The sequence below is a fragment of the Spodoptera frugiperda genome, chromosome 17, assembly GCF_023101765.2.
Source record: "Spodoptera frugiperda isolate SF20-4 chromosome 17, AGI-APGP_CSIRO_Sfru_2.0, whole genome shotgun sequence".
Lineage (NCBI taxonomy): Eukaryota > Metazoa > Arthropoda > Insecta > Lepidoptera > Noctuidae > Spodoptera > Spodoptera frugiperda.
The window spans coordinates 5,137,253-5,156,143 of NC_064228.1; the positions used below are offsets into that span (position 1 = coordinate 5,137,253).

The 18,891-nt window shown below is 35.4% G+C and overlaps 2 protein-coding genes across 38 annotated transcripts in view; both read left to right on the forward strand.

Moving 5' to 3' along the window:
* Positions 1-1,727: 1,727 nt before the first annotated feature.
* Positions 1,728-16,034, forward strand: LOC118276698 (uncharacterized). Of its 2 annotated transcripts, none has more exons than XM_050699886.1 (10): positions 1,728-2,030; positions 3,969-4,116; positions 6,668-7,803; positions 8,196-8,370; positions 9,467-9,639; positions 10,127-10,347; positions 10,821-10,985; positions 11,408-11,534; positions 12,184-12,270; positions 13,633-16,034. In XM_050699886.1, the coding sequence occupies exons 1-10, from the start codon at positions 1,956-1,958 to the stop codon at positions 14,125-14,127; spliced, it is 2,802 nt and encodes a 933-aa protein (XP_050555843.1). In that variant the 5' UTR covers positions 1,728-1,955; the 3' UTR covers positions 14,128-16,034. The 2 variants fall into 2 exon arrangements, with proteins under 2 accessions (XP_050555843.1, XP_050555844.1); XM_050699887.1 differs by having other exon boundaries at positions 8,196-8,364.
* A 1,289-nt stretch (positions 16,035-17,323) lies between these two features.
* LOC118276673 (ryanodine receptor) overlaps positions 17,324-18,891 on the forward strand; it is a 186,386-nt gene continuing 184,818 nt past the window's right edge. For 32 of the 36 annotated variants that reach the window (XM_050699832.1, XM_050699830.1, XM_050699836.1 and 29 more), the window contains exon 1: positions 17,325-17,575. The gene's annotated coding sequence lies outside the window, so the exon portion shown is untranslated. Of the gene's footprint in view, positions 17,576-18,891 lie in introns of all 36 variants that reach the window. The other 4 variants (XM_050699838.1, XM_050699840.1, XM_050699852.1 and 1 more) reach the window with 1 other exon arrangement.

Below are 18,891 nucleotides of genomic sequence, written 5' to 3' on the forward strand. Positions count from 1 at the left end.
GCGTACGGCGCGTAGCGTTCCGCGCGCGCCTCAAAGAGTTATCAGACCACCACAGATGGGGCCCAGTAGGGCTGATGCCTGATCCGGAGCTGCGGACTACCTAGCGGGTTTACCGGGGCTCCGGCTCGAAAAGCAGGAGAAGGAACGGGGTGGTTTTTAGTCAGTAAGAGTCTGACATTCCCTCTCGCCTTGCCCAAGGTGGGAGAAGTCATTGGATGATTTTCCCCCCTGAAAAAAAAAAAAAGGGTCGTTGAGAAGATTGGGAAGGAGGGTAATTGGGCCTCCGGTAACCACACTCACACAACGCAAGTGTTGTTTTACGTCGGTTTTCTGGGACTCCAGTCGGGCCGGCCCATCAGTGCCGAAGCATGCCTCTCCCACACAAAATAGCATTCATTGTATTGCCGATTCCTAAAATGACTATCGTCACTATCCAATTATCTATCGCTTTTAACGCAATTAAGCTATAGGTATTTTTATATGGTGTAGGTAGGTGCTTACCTACAATGAATAGTTTATATTGTATTGCAGTGCATGTGCAATGGTTGGCGTGGCAACGGTCTGCCGCGTAATGGTAAAACTCTTTGTGTGCTCCATAATTTGTTATTCCTAGTCTGAGTGTCATGTGTATGTGGAATATTGTACGTTGTAGACGCAGACGCACCCACAACACATGAGAAAATTTTATTACGGGTAACATATCTTCAAAAAAAGAAACACATCGCATCGCAAACAAAATATAATCAAAGAAACTTTGGAGCTTAAATAAAAAAAATACTTGATAGGTATTTATTTATTCCATTCATAAATAAGAAGGTACGGTACTCAAAATGAATATGTCATGTTCAATATTTCTAGCACAGCCCATCTAGTAATTTTTATAAAAAAAAAACAGCCGCTGCATTCAATGTAGCATTTTGAGTAAAGCGCCATCTATGGACACTTATAGTAGTTAATACAAGGAGAGTAGGTATTTTAAAATTAAAATGCATTCTAGCAGCCTATCTGATATTTCATTGTATCATTATACCTACTAGCTACTCCTTTGCGGTTTCATCCGCTGCCTGGCCCTGTTGTTCATAGCGTGATTTCGATAATTGGACGAACACAAAAATAATTATTTAATTTGAACCAGTAGCTCCCGCCATTAGCGTGTTCAATTCAAACAAACTCTAGCATGCCGTCTAAGATTGTCCGTGGTGTATCGTAGGATCATCGTGCAGGTTATCAAATATTATCAATTAAAATAGGCAAGGATAGAAAGGAATAAAATGGAAAACTGTAATGACTTTTCCAATCACATATCACATACATTTTCGTTGATTAACGCAGAATCGAAACGTTTGGCCAAATGTTGCCAGGTCTCTAAACAGATGAAGTTGTGTAGTTTTATTATAATAGTTCTAAGAGCCAACAAATAAGTATTACAATTGTGTATAATTCTGATCTTTCCACCTATGTTCCGAAAAACAATAGAGTTTCATAAACAATATTACTATTAACTGTCACATCTATATTGTTAAAGTCCCCAAGATACAGATTCATCCTAGTTTGAGGACTAGCGATATGTAATTTTACACCTAAGAATAATTACAACTAGTGATATAACATTAAGATCCTAATTGTGAAGTTCCTTAATAAATATTATATAAAATATCAAAATCTACGCTAAACGCCAATTGATAGACTACGGTAGTTTAAATTATTTTTCGAACGACAACACCAAATAAAGGAATTTGACATTCTGCCAGTCAAGTCAGCTGAACAATGCATTTTATTTATTTATCGTAAAAACTAAATTCTAATTAGAATCTTGATCCCATTGTTGTTTATTCACTTCTCGATATTACAAATGTAAAATTCTATATTCAAATTCACATTGTGCGTGTTTGTGTTGTGTGTGCTCTGTGCATTGGTTCCATTGTTTTTTTTTTCTCGCAAGAATTTGTTAAAAAATGTTTGGAAGGCCGAGGTGTCGAGAGTGGACTCCGCTTGCTACCCAACAACTGCGTCTTCGAAGCTTGATTCAGGTAATAAAAACAACTTTAGAAAGTCGCAATACGTTTTTATTTGTTACAAGTTTATAAACAAACGCCTACGCTGCCACGATCATGACTTAATGATAATATTTTTATTGTCATCGATGAGTTTTATCTGCTGTTATTTTAAGTAGAATAACTAGGAAAGTATTTATTAAGCATTCTATGTAGCGATTACTATTATACAAAGGTTTTAATGAGATGAATTTGTTTTTTAAATTGGTATTTCCTGCTTGCAACGACTTGGCTCATTTCGATAACTCGTACCTACGTATATAGGTCAGTTCTAGTTTGATTTGGGAATATTTTATCAATACCATGCTCTATGAACGTGATTTTATTGAGTAACATGTATTTATGGCTCCTTGTATTTTATTGAATCTAATGTACCTTCCTGTAAAGTAACTACTTCATGAAATTTTTGTTACGGTACTATTATGCTACAAAACAATCTCCGGTCACTGAGTATCCTTGGGCAATGTTACTGAATTATTGTAACTATATACGTGAGTGACTGATACACCTGTGAACTTTGCAAAATCGAAAAATCTTAGCATGCTAGGTAGGTGCTATTATTAGAAATAACCAGTTCTTATGTAGTAAACAGATTGAATAATCAAAAAAATATAAAACAGATTTGGATATCAAATAAGAACATTAACACATTCGTGGACAGTACTATCTCACAAGTTGCAGCTACTGAGACACTACTTTTTTCGTACATTGCCCACAGGCGTAGTGTCACATAATACAAAAATGTAAAATAATGAAGTGACAGTATAAAAGTCGTAATTATACCTGTGGTGACAGTACAACATACCATTCTTTACAATTGTATGAAAAATCGGTTGTTGAATGGTGTACTGATTTTATGGAACTAAAAACTGATATGTCGACAGGCATACTGTTGTATCACTTTAGGCTATCTAGACGCCTGTGATCGTTACTGTCCACCAACGTGTTAAATTTAAAATGTTTGATGACTTTTTATTTCATCTCCAAAAAGCCTTTTTTTATGAAGTTGGTAAATAATACTTGTGGTTATGTCCCTGCAAAGGTCTCCTCCTATACAGGCACCCAAGACACCTGTTAACTGGTATCAAATTAATAACTAATTTAACCTGACATGTATTTGACCCCTTGCTAACCTACTGTGCTATGCACTGATATTTGTATAAGAGACAATCAATGGGTTAAAATAGTCAGTCCAATGGGTGTCTACGGGCGGTACTTATTGCTAACCATTGCTGGGATATCCAATATTAAAATTGTCAGGTTACTCAAACAATTACAAGAATTGAAGCTTAGCTTAGTCATATCTACTAATTTATCTAGGTACATATCTAATATTATTAACAATAAACATAGTTCATTGTACAGGATAGTTGCATACTCAATAGTTAACCAATTTACGTACCTAGATAAGCTTTTATACTGTTTTGTACTGAATAGAAACTATCTATGTGCTTCTTGCTTCTTCTTCTTAGTGCTTCTTATCATGAAAAGACTGATGACTGTTAACTATGTAAGTTTCATGAATTACAATGGTCTCTGCCTGTCACCGCATTCAGCACTGTGAGGATCCAACTAATCAGAGTGCTGAACATAACTACTCTTGTTCCAATATTGTTAAATGTAAAGCAAACTCATACTAAAGCCTACTCGATCTAACCTTACTCGATATTCCTTATCAAAAGAGAATTACAAGCAAAGCTGAAAATTACTTCTATACTTCTAATCCATATTCCAATTGGATTTTAAACTGATCTTTTAAAATACTATTACAATCTCCACTCCATATCTTGTTCAAAAAGCGTCCATCAGTATATACAATAAAGTTCTAAATTTCTTTATTTTAATGATTTCACTGCTGTGTGGGAGCACCTTTATACAATAAAGTTCTAAATTTCTTTATTTTAATGATTTCAGATTGTGGGCTACAATATAAGGCCGCCTGAGTGGTGCACATCCCCATGCAGTTTCTACTTAACCCTGCATCACACGACAATGTCAGCACCATTCTATACAAGTGAGAGGATTTGCTCGCCACATCCTAAGTGGAAGGAAATCGACTCAGGTACCTACTTATTTGGATTAGATAACTCATACCCATTAAAATTTACTATCAAGCTAGTAACTAGTATTTGGCCATGGCTTAGCTCGCGGTCATTTAAGAGCCTTTAGCAGTATTACTAAAGGCTCTTAAATGTGTTTCGTTGTGTGAGTGAGGTTACCGGAGGCCCAATTCCCCCCTTCCCAATTTTCCCGAATAACCCTTAAACCACTACTCAAAAGGCCAGCAACGCACTTGTAACGCCTCTGGTATTTGAAGTGTCCATGGGGGGCGGCGATTGCCTTACCATCTGATGATACGTCTGCTCGTTTTAAAGCGTGTTCCATAAAAAAAAAAAAAATACCAGCTTTTTGCTGCCTGTCCACCTTGAGCGAGGTAGCGGAGCGGAGTAACGGAGAAGTATTTACTAACTAGTTAATAGGATTGCACAAAATATAATCCGTTCCTCTGTAGTGAACAGGTTTTGTGCAATCTTATAGGTTGATATTACTCCGCTTCTCTGCTCCGCTCCGATGGACAGGCAGTTTGATCGATCATACAATTAATGGTTGTAGTTTTAATACCTGTTTCATAAATAAAAATAGTTAAATCTTATAGGGACATCGTGAGTTATACTAAATTAACTCAAAACAACGGTTTACTCACTTAAACACATTGAGAAAAGCTCTACTAGTTTCGAGTCATAGTGTGACTAGTTTCAGGAGAGCTTGAGGATGAGTCCCTTTGTGACTCGAAATTAGTAGAGCTTTTCTCAATGTGTTTACAGTACTCTCAACGGATCTTTGCAGGTCTGAACTACGTGCAGAAGGCTGCGCAATAAGTGTAAAGGGTCAATTGTATTTAGAAATGGTCAATCTCTAGCCTAGATCGCCGCCCCCGCACCTCGCCTCATGCCACCATTTGGTTCTAAAAAATACTTATTGCGCAGCCTTCTGCACGTAGTTCAGACCTGCCAAGATCCGTTGAGAGTACTGTACGTGAATTATTCCCCAAAACAACCTATTTTAAAATTATATATAATTCTCAACCACAATATTTGACTCATATCTACTATAACTTAAACACCAAAACAATTACTAACTAAACAGAACGGATTTATAAACTGATTGTAATTAATTAACAATGACTCATTGCCTGGTTCAGTGGTTCCCAATCGGTGGACCGCGGAAGCCAAAAAAGGTACACAAATTAGCTCGAAATTGTCTAACATCAAAGGACTGAAAGAATACTGATTTCAATAATCTGTGTCTAAAATTTTATTAGTGAATAAGAAAATCTGAGTGTCCACATGAAAAAAAGTAATAATAAAGTAATAAAATAATAGTGATTCCAAACTTAACAAGAATTATAAAAGTGGTCTTGACCAGGAAAAGGTTGGGAATCTCTGGTCTAGTTATATGTGTCAAGCCTTATCAAATATATGCCTATTAAACTAATAATTAATGGATACAGTTACAATTCTGTTGACGTTTTTATCATTAATGCTGATATTATTGGTTAAGTTATATTTTTGATAATGGATTTTGAACAAAGCCTTGGATTGCTAACAACCGAAATTTACGAAAGTCAGAGTCAAAATTATTTATTTCAAATAAACCAGAAAGGCAGTTTTGAATGTCCAAGCAAATATAAAAGAATATTAAAAAGTCAAGTCAAAGTCAGTCCTCTCTAGTGAAGCTATTTGCTCGTTTCAAAGTGTAGATTCCTATGGAGAAGAACGAGCAAGAAGCCATAGGAGAGACGTCCACTGCTGAACAAAGGCCTACCCCCTATGGTCTATGACTTCACGTAGAACGACAAGCCGCCACCTGCATCCACTGGCTCCCCGCCACTCTGACTATGTCGTTCGGTCGTTTATAATGTCCAAGCAAATATAAAAGAATATTAAAAAGTCAAGTCAAAGTCAGTCCTCTCTAGTGAAGCTATTTGCTCGTTTCAAAGTGTAGATTCCTATGGAGAAGAACGAGCAAGAAGCTTCATAGGAGAAATTTAGTATGTCTCACGATAGTTATTATTAAATAAATACTATTAATAAACGTTGACCTACCATAGCACAATTTTTATGGAGTTATGACTATGACTTTCTATTGTGATAAACATGCTATGACGCCCCTTTTCGTCCAGGAATTACGTAGCTGAAGATAAAAAGCACCGACGACATTTATCACAAAAAAAAATGTTATCTGCTAGCTGTTAAACAAAATAAAAACAATGTAGTTAACTATAACTAGGTGATTCGAAAACATTCGTATCGAAATTTTATTATTATGTTAGTTAAAGAGAGAATAAGTTTTAATAGATATTAATATCAATTCTACCTATGATGTTGTAGGTGCTGTTCTGCTGTATATAATATAATATAAAAATACTTTTCAGCAACATATTGTACCATACCTTTTATCTCACTTCTCAGTACAGTTTAGATAAAAGATACTATTATCGCTAAAATTACAATTCACTACAACGATATCATCCTTCATACCCTCGCTATCTATCAACTCTTACAAATTACAATTGCATCATCGTTCTGAATCATAACTGACCTTTTTTACAGAATCAACGCAACGTATGTCGTCAACAAATGTCGTCATACGAATTTGGTGTCATATCATACATACCAACGAAGAAAATAATAAACCACCACAAGACACCGTCATTCAAACATGGGGGGTCTACTTCAGTGGTCTAAGATATATCGGGGCAAATCTAGCCTCGAATTTTACCTCAGACTGCTTCAAATGTAACACTTTAGTCCTACAAATGCATGGAGGATACTTCTGCTCATACAAAAGTCTTAAATTAGATGTGATACCACCAGAAAATGAAATAGAACACGGTTCGTTGTCTTCAGACTCTTCTGAAAGGACCAATCTTTCAAAAATCAATTTAGATGCTAAACATATATTGAGTAATAAGCTAGGAAAAGAATCGAGGTCCATTTCTCCTAATAAATTTTCTAAGAAGGCTGATAAAGAGTATTCGAAGAGTCACAGTCCAATAGAGAGGGGTTTTCATCAAAATTTTCCAACTTTAAGAACATCAGCTAGCTTAAATATTGGGCAAAGTCAAAGAGACTATTACAGGCGAAGGGAAGAAGATTCAGATCAAGCGAAAGGCGATCCAAAGCCACCGAATCACATATACGAACATTCGCCTGACAATTTAGACGTTAAAGAGTATGCAAGCGTAAACTGTGATATTGCGTTCAAGAACGCGTCTAAAGAAGATTTATCTTGTAACATAGACTTAAGTGAAACAGCAGAGAACTACGACTTGAGAAACGAAGCCGATGGGGTTCCTAAGTATAGATATTTGGCTCTCAACTTTCTTAAGTCTGAAATAAGACCAAGTTACAACGCGACGAAGTTGCAAAAGCTACATTTGTTGCAATATTCTATCAAGAAGAGACAAGAGGCTGTTCAGGAGATCAAGGAGAGGATTTATAAGAAGTCTGCCTTAACGAACGATGATTGGCCGACTTTAGACGAGTATTGTGATATCAGACTAAAGTTCAAGAGTAGATCTCAAAGGAATTTGTTCTCCTCGGATGATAGTGATAGCTTAAGTAAGGATAAGTCTTCGTCACAAAGCGATCTGAGTGTGAAGAATGGAAAGATTAAAGAGGATCGGCCTGTTGTGTCCAATGGACCGAGGTTAACCCTGAAACTGAATGATCTCTTATCTTTTAAGGTTAGTATTATTTTATTACATACATACCCTTACACCTGCCTCCTATAGGGATAGGCAGAGACTATGTAACGCCAATTGCTTCGAATCTTACATACCTTTTTTGCTTCATGAACAGTCTTTTCATCCATGCTTGTCGGTTAAGGGTACTTTAAAATTGGCCCTTTAATATATCGCCATTCTGATCGATATATTTCCGTCAGAGCGCCTTCTACCGACAGTGCCGGTCCAAGTCCCGGAGCCGGTCCACTCATGCCAAAGTATGGCTCTTCCACGTTCGTGCATTCACATTTATTGACAAACAGACTGTCGCACAATCATTTGACATTTAGAAAGTGCTTGTCACCTATATGTGGATTAATTGAAATAAAAGCGTTAACCTGTTACTTTTCCAGGCAAAACCATCACCCTTCCAGAGGGCAGAACATGTAAGGCTGACAAAACAACTGGAGATTTTACGATTCAAGCGGATTATACTATCGGATGAAAGAGATAGCAAGCTCACAAACATAAGGAAACTGAAAGAGAGGCATGCTAAACTGTTTGAAGAGAACCAGGATGTCGGTGAGTGTAAGGAAAAAGTTTTTTTAAAGGTATTTTTGGTACCATTTTGGGAGATGCGGTTTCCATTTTGTATTGTCTGCTACGGGTTAACATGTTTTAGTTAAAAACTCGATTTTGTTAGTTCCGTGGTCCTTAGGTGAAATTGTATAAATAAAGCTTTGGAAGACCTATTTAATTCTATAAAATCCATTTACAAGTTAATGAAAATACTGTATTTATTAGATTCTCTAGAATTCGAAGATAAGTAAAGCATATTATTTATTGAAGTTTGTTTTTTTATTAGGTTTAACTAAGAATATAAATTAGTATTCTTTATGCAGTTAGTAATCGAATAAAAATCGCTCAAACCTGATTAAGATATGACTTTAATAATCAGCAGAAAGGTGTTGGTAATTTTTTTTTTATAGTTTTACATAACATAAACTTTTTATTACATGTCGTAATGTGCAACTTTGTCTACCCCTTAGGGGATCGAAGGCGTGACGTTTCGTGTATCTTTTATAGTTTATTTCGTTTCATCGCTTTTCGAAATGAACGTCTTCTTGGAAATATGGGATGCATGTTCTCAACTATTTTCGGTTATGGAATCTAAATTATTAACTTTCTTCTTTATACGAGGGCGTAAAGTGCAAAATTACATTTTTGTTGTTGTTTACCTATTGGTTAATTGAAGTAACAATTAGAAAACACGATTAACGCTGTGTTCGGGCAACTTGCAGAAACTGGCAGTCTGACACTCTCTCACAACACACAATGCAGGAGAAAACAATAAATGATTTTCCCCCTTTAAAAAAACTTTAATTTCTACTCATACATTAAATAGAAAATCTCTAACGCAATTGACAGCAATGGCAGAAGCTGTTATTTACGCGATTGTCCAAAAAAATATGTAATGTTTAATTTTTGAATCAGCAAACAGTCTAATTTTCTTCTTTCCTCTCTTACAAATACTCCCTTATAAATTTACATTTAAATTGAAATATTTATTAAAGGTGTATATAGAATTTCAGCTCAATCGGTTGAAGATATCTACTACAAAATTCAGTAAGATTCCATTCATACATTGTAAGTTAAATAAAAGCTTACAAAATACGTGTTACAGGGACAGAACTGATGCAGAATTACCATTCTCTATCCCGTCGCAATGAGAGTGTGAAGGAGACGCGCCAAGCGTGTGGCGCGATACGTGAGCTGGCTGCATCATCCCACCATGCTTTGTGCACGCAAAGGACTGAACTACTCAAACAGTTGCATCAAATATTTTATATTGAACAGGTGGGAATTTTATGTTAGAATTTAGAAATACGCTATTTTCGAGAGAGAGCTCGACTAGTTTCGAGCTGTACCGGGACTCATATACATAAAGATTTTCCGATTTTTACAACTAGCAGTCCCGGTAGATGACGGTTGGCGTTATGACTGGGCAACCGGTTGCTAGTCAATAGATTGCGGATCTGATGCTTGCATAGAACGCGTATTTGTGTAATCCACAATTTTTCTGTACTCCGTAAAGTTTTAACATCAAAATATAATAATCCTGTACCCTTAGTATCTCTGATTGGCCGGCTCGAATGAACCAACAAATCAGAGCACCGAACACGCTCTCGTTTCGATTACTTTAAACGTAAAGCAAACTCGTACTTAGTTTACTGGACAACTACATTCTTGAACTAATGCCATGAATATAAATCTCGAATCTCTTTGTTTCCACAAATACTTACAGATTTTTTTTTTTATTCAATGACGTTATTATCACCAACAGAAAGACTATACAACCTGGACTATATGCGGGGTTCCGTTACCAGTGTGTGGTGATGAGAGTCCTCGAGGAACTCCCCTCAGTGACTCAGTGGCGGCTGGGTTTGTGGCCCAAGCCACTTGTTTGTCCGCCTCACTGCTAAACCAGCCACTGAGATACAAAATAACGCTTTTGGGATCAGCTAGCAAGATACTGGATGTCACTCCTGATTTACCTGATCCGAAGTAAGTTGTTCTATGTGATTTTTACACTTTATATTTTTAATTATTATCATATGTATTACCTATGGCGTACTTTACATACAAGAAGAGGAGAACAAAGAGAAAGAAAAATAACTAAATTACCCTTTAACATAAATTGTGACACTTTACGTGACGTTACAAACCATCTCTGTCTATTTTCCATCTAGCAGTCTCATACTACAAAAAGTTGCCAATTGTCCACATTTTAATGTGCCACTTTCTGAGCGCCTATCAACATCTACACCTTTTTACTTATATCATTGGGCAAGGTTGTTTTTTTGTGTGCTTATGCAAAATCACAATATGGCATCTCCTCTTTGTACGTGCCGTTTAGTTGACTTTCCTTACGTAAAAATACGTACATAACCTTACACCTATCTTCCATGAGGGTAAACAGAGACTATGGAACGCCATTTGCTACGAATTATACAATAATTTATTTTTTTCATTTACAGCATACCACTATTTCCACGCGGCGGCGACACGACATTATTCCGCTACGGTTTGTTCCTCCTCAACAAGTGTATAGGACAGCTCGTGGTCGGCCGAGGGCTACCGTTATCAGACATACGGCCTACTCTCTCCAATCTACAGAGATTACTCACTACTCCTGCTAGCATGTAAGTATATTTTAGACTATTTTTTTGGTATAAAAAGCTATTTTGAGAACAATTTGATCAAAAAAGCAAAAAGCTTTTTCTAACGTCACGATTACGTCGTCGTTATAGGAAGACTAGTAACTAGATAGGTATTTTGGAATTTTACTTATTTTACTTTACTTGGTTATTGTGATAAAAATAAAATTAATGAAGAAACAAAAAATATTTCTTTGGGAAAGTTATTTGTAATCATGAGTACAATCACGTGTTTAAATATCGTTCACTGGTCGAGTTCATCCCGCCATCTCCTTCTGGGTCTGCCGCGACCTGAATTTATTAGTCACCCTATATATGAATGTGCTAGTTATCTTCAGTTCCAATTCCTATTAATTTCACACTTGCGTAGATTTTTGCGCTAAATTAAAATGCACCTTATATTGTAGGTCGGACACTACAAAGTTGTATGGCACGTACAGATGGCTGGTGGATAGCCAATGTCCTCGTACTCAATCGCTAAGGAGTCTTGTTGCTACTGAGAGGTGCAAATATAGACAGTTTAACAGGTTTAAGGTACGTATACAAAAATCAACTTTATTAATTCAACGGTAAAGGTGTATTTATAAAAAAAACGCTTAATTAGCAATAAACAATTGCCAAGTTCCGGCTTTTAGAGTGAGTTTTTCGAAAACTGAAATGCCCAATCATACTTTGACTGCCACAGGATTCAATTCAGAGACCTTTTCTTTGATAATTTTCTTACCATCTAATCACTCTACTAATGAAATAGTCTCTGTCATTAAAAAAAAATGTTTATGCGAAACGGCTTTAATCTATGATAGTAGATGTGGAAAGAAATAGATTATATTGTATGTTCATCAAAATTAAGATTCAACAGCAAGATGAATTTAAATTATTAAATTTGACCTAAATAAATCAAACAAACAAGTATAGCTCAATAAAATCGCTTAAAAATAGACATAAGTTTTCTGTACCCTTAGTACGCGTTTGCTTGACGTTTAACGATATCGAAACAAGAGCGCGTTTGGCGCTGTGATTGGTTGGTTTATTCGAGCCAGCCAATCAGAACGCGCTCTCGTTACGTAACGTAAACGCAAACTCGTTCTAAGGCTCCCCATTATCAAACGAAGTGTTACCAAAACAGATATCATTAGCGAAATATTACAAAATATGTCTAAAGTATTTATAACATTGCTCTCAGGACGCCGTAGACGGCCAGTCTCCACAGTCAGCGATGAACAAGAGACACAGGCATTCACGTAGCGTGGGCAGTTATCAGGACGATCAGGTAACTTATTTCACTATTTTATTACTAACTTACTAACTGTCGCACTCAGAGAGTTAAGTTACTTACTTCATCCTTTTGCTCGGCGACCATATCCACCGTTGTCGCAACCGTTGATATTTAGTAACCATTGCGTTGAAATTATGTGATCTAGTTCTAACTTGAATATTTGCTTCCAATGCGCGATTTCTTCACAACTCATGGTTCTTGGCAGGTTCTCCCCAATTGCGGACTTGATAACCAGTTAAATTCACTACTTAGCTTCTGCCAGCAACTTCGCCCCCGTTCCCGTGGGATAAAAAGTATCCAATCACCCAAGTCAGCTCATACCCTGTCTGTATACCAAATTACATCAAAATCCGTTCAGTAGTTTCAGCGTGATTGACGGACAAACATCCGAACAAACAGATGTTTCTGTATTTTTGACAATCACACTTCACACTAATATTATAAATGTGAAAGTTGTGAAAATGTAAATTTTGTATGTAGCTGTGTTATAATGTCACGTTTTTTTTTTTGTATCAAATAGCAAACTAATTAATTAAAAATTAGCTAGATAAAATAAGATAATTAATAATATTGTCTAATCTAGCTTTGAATATTTGCGATAATTGATTTTTGACTAAGTAAATTACCCAATTACCTCAAATCCGTTTTGTGAACTAGAAACAGTTGTCCCGGGTCTGTTATTTCGATAAGATGAGAAGAGCTTCAATAAAAGACTGACCAACACACGTATTATAATACTTGGTTTGACGTTCAAAAGTGCCATCTCAGTCTATTTGAATTAAATAATTTTGACTTTGAGAAAATTTGTTTGTAAACACATCTGTGGTAGAATGAATAAAAATTGTTCCTAAGTTTAAAAAACAAAAAAAAAACATCATCCACAAACCAAATATAACTATCAAAATCTGTACAGTCATTCATTTCCGAGTTTTAAACTTAGAAATACTTTTTAATACATGTCCTAAGACCTTCTTCATCTCATTTTACAGGACAGCTAGTAGGTACTAGCTGTCCTGTATACTTCGTACCGCCTCATAAACATGTTGCTCTCACCTTTTAAACCTTCCCTGGACTTGCACAAATAATTCAAGACAAAAATTTACCAAATCGGTCCAGTTGACCTCTAGTTTTAGCATGACTAACAAATTCCAATTAATTTTTATATGTAGACATTTCGTGTGAAATTTTTGTGGCTTTACTTTTCCTCAATGTAAGTTTTTATCATTTTATTTCACGTAGATAGTAGTTGTTTTCCAAATTCTTTTTCTGTCCCTAAATACTCACGCAATATATGATCTTATTTCCAACTCCATAAGGTTTAGAATTCCAAACTAAATAAAATAATTTTACCAACAGGAGCTGCCAACATTAGAAGACTCAACAACATCAATAATGGGAAGCGAACCAAACATATACAACATGAAACTAAAACAAGACGACAACATAGACACACAAGGTCTAAAATCCCATAACTCAGATTCCGAAATATTAAGATTTAACACCGAACAAAGTGAATCAAAGGTCCTGTTTACATTAGGCGATGAATCAACAATCGACCTTAATGGTACTCTAGTTCGAATGTCTACTAACAATCAGGATGAAATGGGTGAGAGTGTAAAGAAAATTTGTTCAGAAATAAGTGATTTTTGTTCGACTGAGAGAGTTCATGAAGGGTTAGATATCGCTAAGCATTTAAGTGATGATAATATTAATATAGCTGAATATTTGGAGATTAAGAGCAGTGTTGATGATTGTGATCCAACCTGCGCTGAGGTTATCGTCATACCTAGCGCGGAGGCCATCTTGGATACGGGACAAGAGGTTAAAGAGCTTGAGGCGGAAGAAAAATAAATAAAAAGAGCTGTTGGTTGAAATTGAACCTTAGACCTATGGACTATCTTGGGTTGTACAAAGTAAATGTATGTGGTATGCTCGGCTCCTATTGATCGCAGCGTGATGTTTTATAGTCTTCCTCGATAAATTGACTATTGAACAAAACAATTATTATCCAATTTAGACCAGTAGTTCCAGAGATTAGCGCGTTCATATAAACAAACAAAATCTTCAGCTTTATATAATAGTATAAAAAGTATAAGATAATACTTTGTCCAATTTTCTACCTAAATCCAACATATTAGGATCGATAGTCGAATGAAGCATAAAAATATGGAAAATTCTAATTAAAAAAAAGGTTACAATTTCAACCAATAGCATGTCTTGTAAATAATTAGTTTTTGTATGATCGTTCTAATAGAAGTTATTTATATAAACTTCATTATTATACTTACGCCCGAATACTCAAACGTTACTCAATTTTAAGTGGTACTTAAATATCGTGCTATCTCTTTCATTTATAAAGAATTTGTAGAGACAGAACTATATTTGAGAGCGTCTTAAAAATGAATGAATGACGTTTGAGTATTTGACCATTAATCCCTTGTATTGTTAACGGATTGAATAATATATCAAATTAAATTAAATACATAAATTATTGTGTGATTCTTGTTTCATGGTTATTTGTTAATCTCAGATTGTTTTGTTAAAATAGGGATGGGATGAAGAGATATCGATAGTTCAGGTTTTGAAGCATGACTAGTAGATAATTTAGGTTATACTTGTGTATCCAAACGTATTTCTGTCGTTACAGTGACCCTTTAAAATATAGATAGAAATTGCTTATGCATTTTCTGTGAAGCCGATTTTTTTCTTGTGACCATAATCTTGGAATCAATATCACATCCATTAATTTTGTTATAATATAGATCATTTTTATATTTAACTAGCTTCTCCCAGCGGCTTCGCCCACAATCCCGTGGGATAAAAAGTATCCTATTACCGAAGTCAGCTCATACCCTATCTGTATACCAAATATCATCAAAATCCGTTCTGTAGTTTCAGCGTTATTGACGGATAAACATCCAAACAAAGAATTTTTCATATTTATAATATTAATGTGGATACATATTAGAACTTAAAAAAAATATGATTAACTTCAATGAAATGAAGTCATATCGTGCCGTTCCCAAATAACATAGAAAGGGGCAATAGCATGAAAATAAAAACTTTTCGAATGATACTCGAGGCGCCAAATGATTTTTAGTAATTACTACTTACTTTAATTGCTTTTTTTTAATTTAAGAACTCAAATCGATTATCGATATGCTCATATTAAAGTCTCATCGAAAAATGTATCGATATTGATGGGTTGGCAACATGTAGAGCATTTCGTTAGTTTGAAATAAAATAATAAATTGTAGAAAAAATAAAAACCATACTAGTTGAGCCATTTATAATGCTATGGGCACAAATTTAGACTGAACAAATAAGGATTTGAAATTTTAGCTCAACTCTGATATCAAACCCAAAACCGATGCTCATTAATACCACTTAGACTAAAAGCAGTCAAGTCTAGAATCCTAATTATAAATCTAGAATATTCAGAATCGAATGAACTAAAAAAATGGTTGTCTCTAACTCGCCAAGTTTATTCTTAATTTTATCGATACAATTTTTTCTATCGATAAGTATTCGAATCGATATTCTTCGATGTACATCACTAATGTTAAATGTTTGTATTTAACAAATAGTTTGGTAGGTACACCGTGCCTAAGTAACGATAAAATAAAATAAAATATTTAAGAAATACCTATGTGTTTGTAAATTGTAAATAATGAATTATTATGTATGGGATACCTACTTGTACTTGCGTCTTTCATAATCGGCTGTTGTTATAATTAAATATTTATTTGATATCTCAATTTTGTCTTATTTATTTCTTACTATATGAATAAAATTACCTCTTTGTACCGGGTTTTTTATGGTATAAGGCAAAAGAGTAGATGTATCACTTGATGGTAAGCAATCGGTGCCGTCTGGTACCTGGAACACCTGAGGAGTTTCAAGTGCGTTGCCTGCTTTTTGGGGGTTAGAATTTAGGGATTGGAGATTTAGCGATTAGTAGTTACAAAGCTTACGGCCCCGTTATTAGTAAATGGACACCATAGCTTAAGGGTGGTTTTTCCACCAGAGATGTGCTATGTAGCTTTGCTACAAAAATGTAATAGCTGAGCTGTGAAACTATGTAACCGTTTCCATCGATACTAAGTGGAACCACATACTCGAACATGCGCAGGGGCGCCATTGCACACATCCATAGCACGCATCTTTCCATATAAAAAAACAGCTTAGCTGAGTTCGTTTCCACCACTGCTAAGCTATGTGTACCAATAAATATGATTGGTGGAAGCCAAACGCATCCACAGCAACGTAGCATAGCACATCTCTGGCGTAAAAGCATCATTAGGTAGTACTACCATCTGGAAATTAGAGGTATCACGAATGCTTAACAGAGCAAGTAAGAAACTGTTGCATTGTAAAAAAAGATCTTAAACCCCCTGTTTAAAGTCTTTCAATACCTGTTTTGATGTGTAACAAATATTTTTCTGAAAACCGTATCAAACTCTTCTCCCAATCAAAGACATACATACTGGTTAAACTGAGAACCTCCTTTATTCTTAACTCAGTTAAATCTGTCTTCAATTTCCTTCTTTACTCCTTTCAATAAATAAATGTCATGTATTCAAATATCAACTCTTTTCCCATTAATATTAAAAGCTACATTAGAAAATCCGTGTATTAGTGTAGAGATTTGTTTAGACTATTTGTCATGTCGAGCTTTCACGTGGCGTACACGTGCTTCTAAATCTTGATTAATAATTTCTTTTGCAATAAGATTAATGTAGTCAGTGAAGGCTTGTTTAAACCATGTTCATATATTCAGATAGGTACTACTTTCCTTAGGTTACAAGTGAGCTAAAAGACTTTAATTTTAAATTAAAGGTAAGTCATAAACTCCCGGGTTCGATCAAGTGTGTTTCTCAGTCAAAATAAAGACAACTGCCCATAATTCATTGAGCTCCGGCTAGGTAGAAAACTGCTTAATTTATAATTGCAGAAGTCGGGAACGAGAGATCTAACAAAAATGGCCAGTATATAGCCCAGCGAAAATATAAATAGCGCGGCACCGGCACGCATGCGCGTTCCCGAACTGTTCTAAATTCAAATAGTCCGGCGCTCGCGCAGCCCGGACGTTTGAAAATCGGATTTTTTAAATCCAAATTTCGAAATTCCAATCCCGACTCCGACTGGAAAGGCCACGTGATTGGTTTGATTTTGTAAAAGGAACGTGTGTTTATGAATTTAGCATCTCTAGTGTTGTGAACGGTGTAAAATGTATGAACAGTGCGTGCAGCGTTGATTCCAGAAAAAAGGATTTATTTGTGCGTTTGTAGCGCATGTGGTGAGTAATTTTTCATACAATTTTCATTATTTTCCCCCTATTATGTGTTTAAAAATCGATATTACAATGAAAATTCTCGATTTTTAGTCCTAAATTAGATTTAAATTCTAGATAATAGTCGTTACATAACTATAAATAAATCGTTGCCCTGGCAATTAATATTATTCGGCAATTTGGCTGGGCGCCGGGGTTGAATTTCATTAATCTTAGGTCATGCTGTTATTTATTCTATAGATGCCGTTAGACAAATAATTCAACTATGAATCTTTGTCTGTATAGGCCTGTATTTATTTAATTTGGGGAACAGATTTAGATCTAGGTAACTGTTAGGTACTTTAGTTATCTAGCTATGTTTACTCTTAGTTAAAGTCGCTATTTGTACTAAAGAAGTGTTTTCTAACGAATATGTAGCAATCAAGAAGTTCGTACTATGTCTAGGGAGGTATACTTACCTATATATCGCTAGAGATACTTAAGTTCCGGAGCTGCGGACTGCCTAGCGGATTACCGGGGCTCCGGCTCGAAAAGCAGAAGTAGGAACGGGGTATTAAAGTATTTATTGCATCCATAAAGCCCACAGGTGTTGGAATACACAGTAGTGGTAGTTTTTAGTCAGTATGAGTCTGACACTCCCTCTCGCCTCGCCCAAGATGGGAGAAGTCATTGGATGATTTTCCTCCCCTCAAAAAAAAGAGATACTTAAGTACACATAATTTATGACTTCTATCTTTCATTTGTTCATTGAAAAGGTCCATAGTAGTGTTCAAATATTATAAATTTTATCTTTATTACAATATACGAAACAAACCAAACATCTGCATTACGTACTCGTAATGCAGATTTTTTAAAAGGGTCATTACTGTATGCTTTGTAAAATTATTGTTTCACTCAACTTCTGGCTACAACATTTAAAATTAGCTAACATAACTTTTCAAATCACAAGTAAAAATGCATAATATGACTATACATACGTCCTGTAAGTCCAAGCAAAATTAAACCTTATATACCTACGTTCTACTACTGCTCCTAACCCCAACCATTCATTTTACGATCCAATGTGGCATGAATAAGATATATTTATTCATTGGTAAGCGAGATACTAATTTGAAGATCATTTGCGAACTAAAGTTCAGCCAACTCTCGATATTTTTGAAGCTGTTTCTAATACGAGGTTGTAACTAAATACATTAGTAATTATTATTTGTTTAAATTCTAAGAACCTGTTGCTTCGAATTTAATCCATTTAAATACCGACTGAAGAAATTATCACGCAATAATGTTAAATGTATTGTTTCGTTTGCTCTATTACCTACATA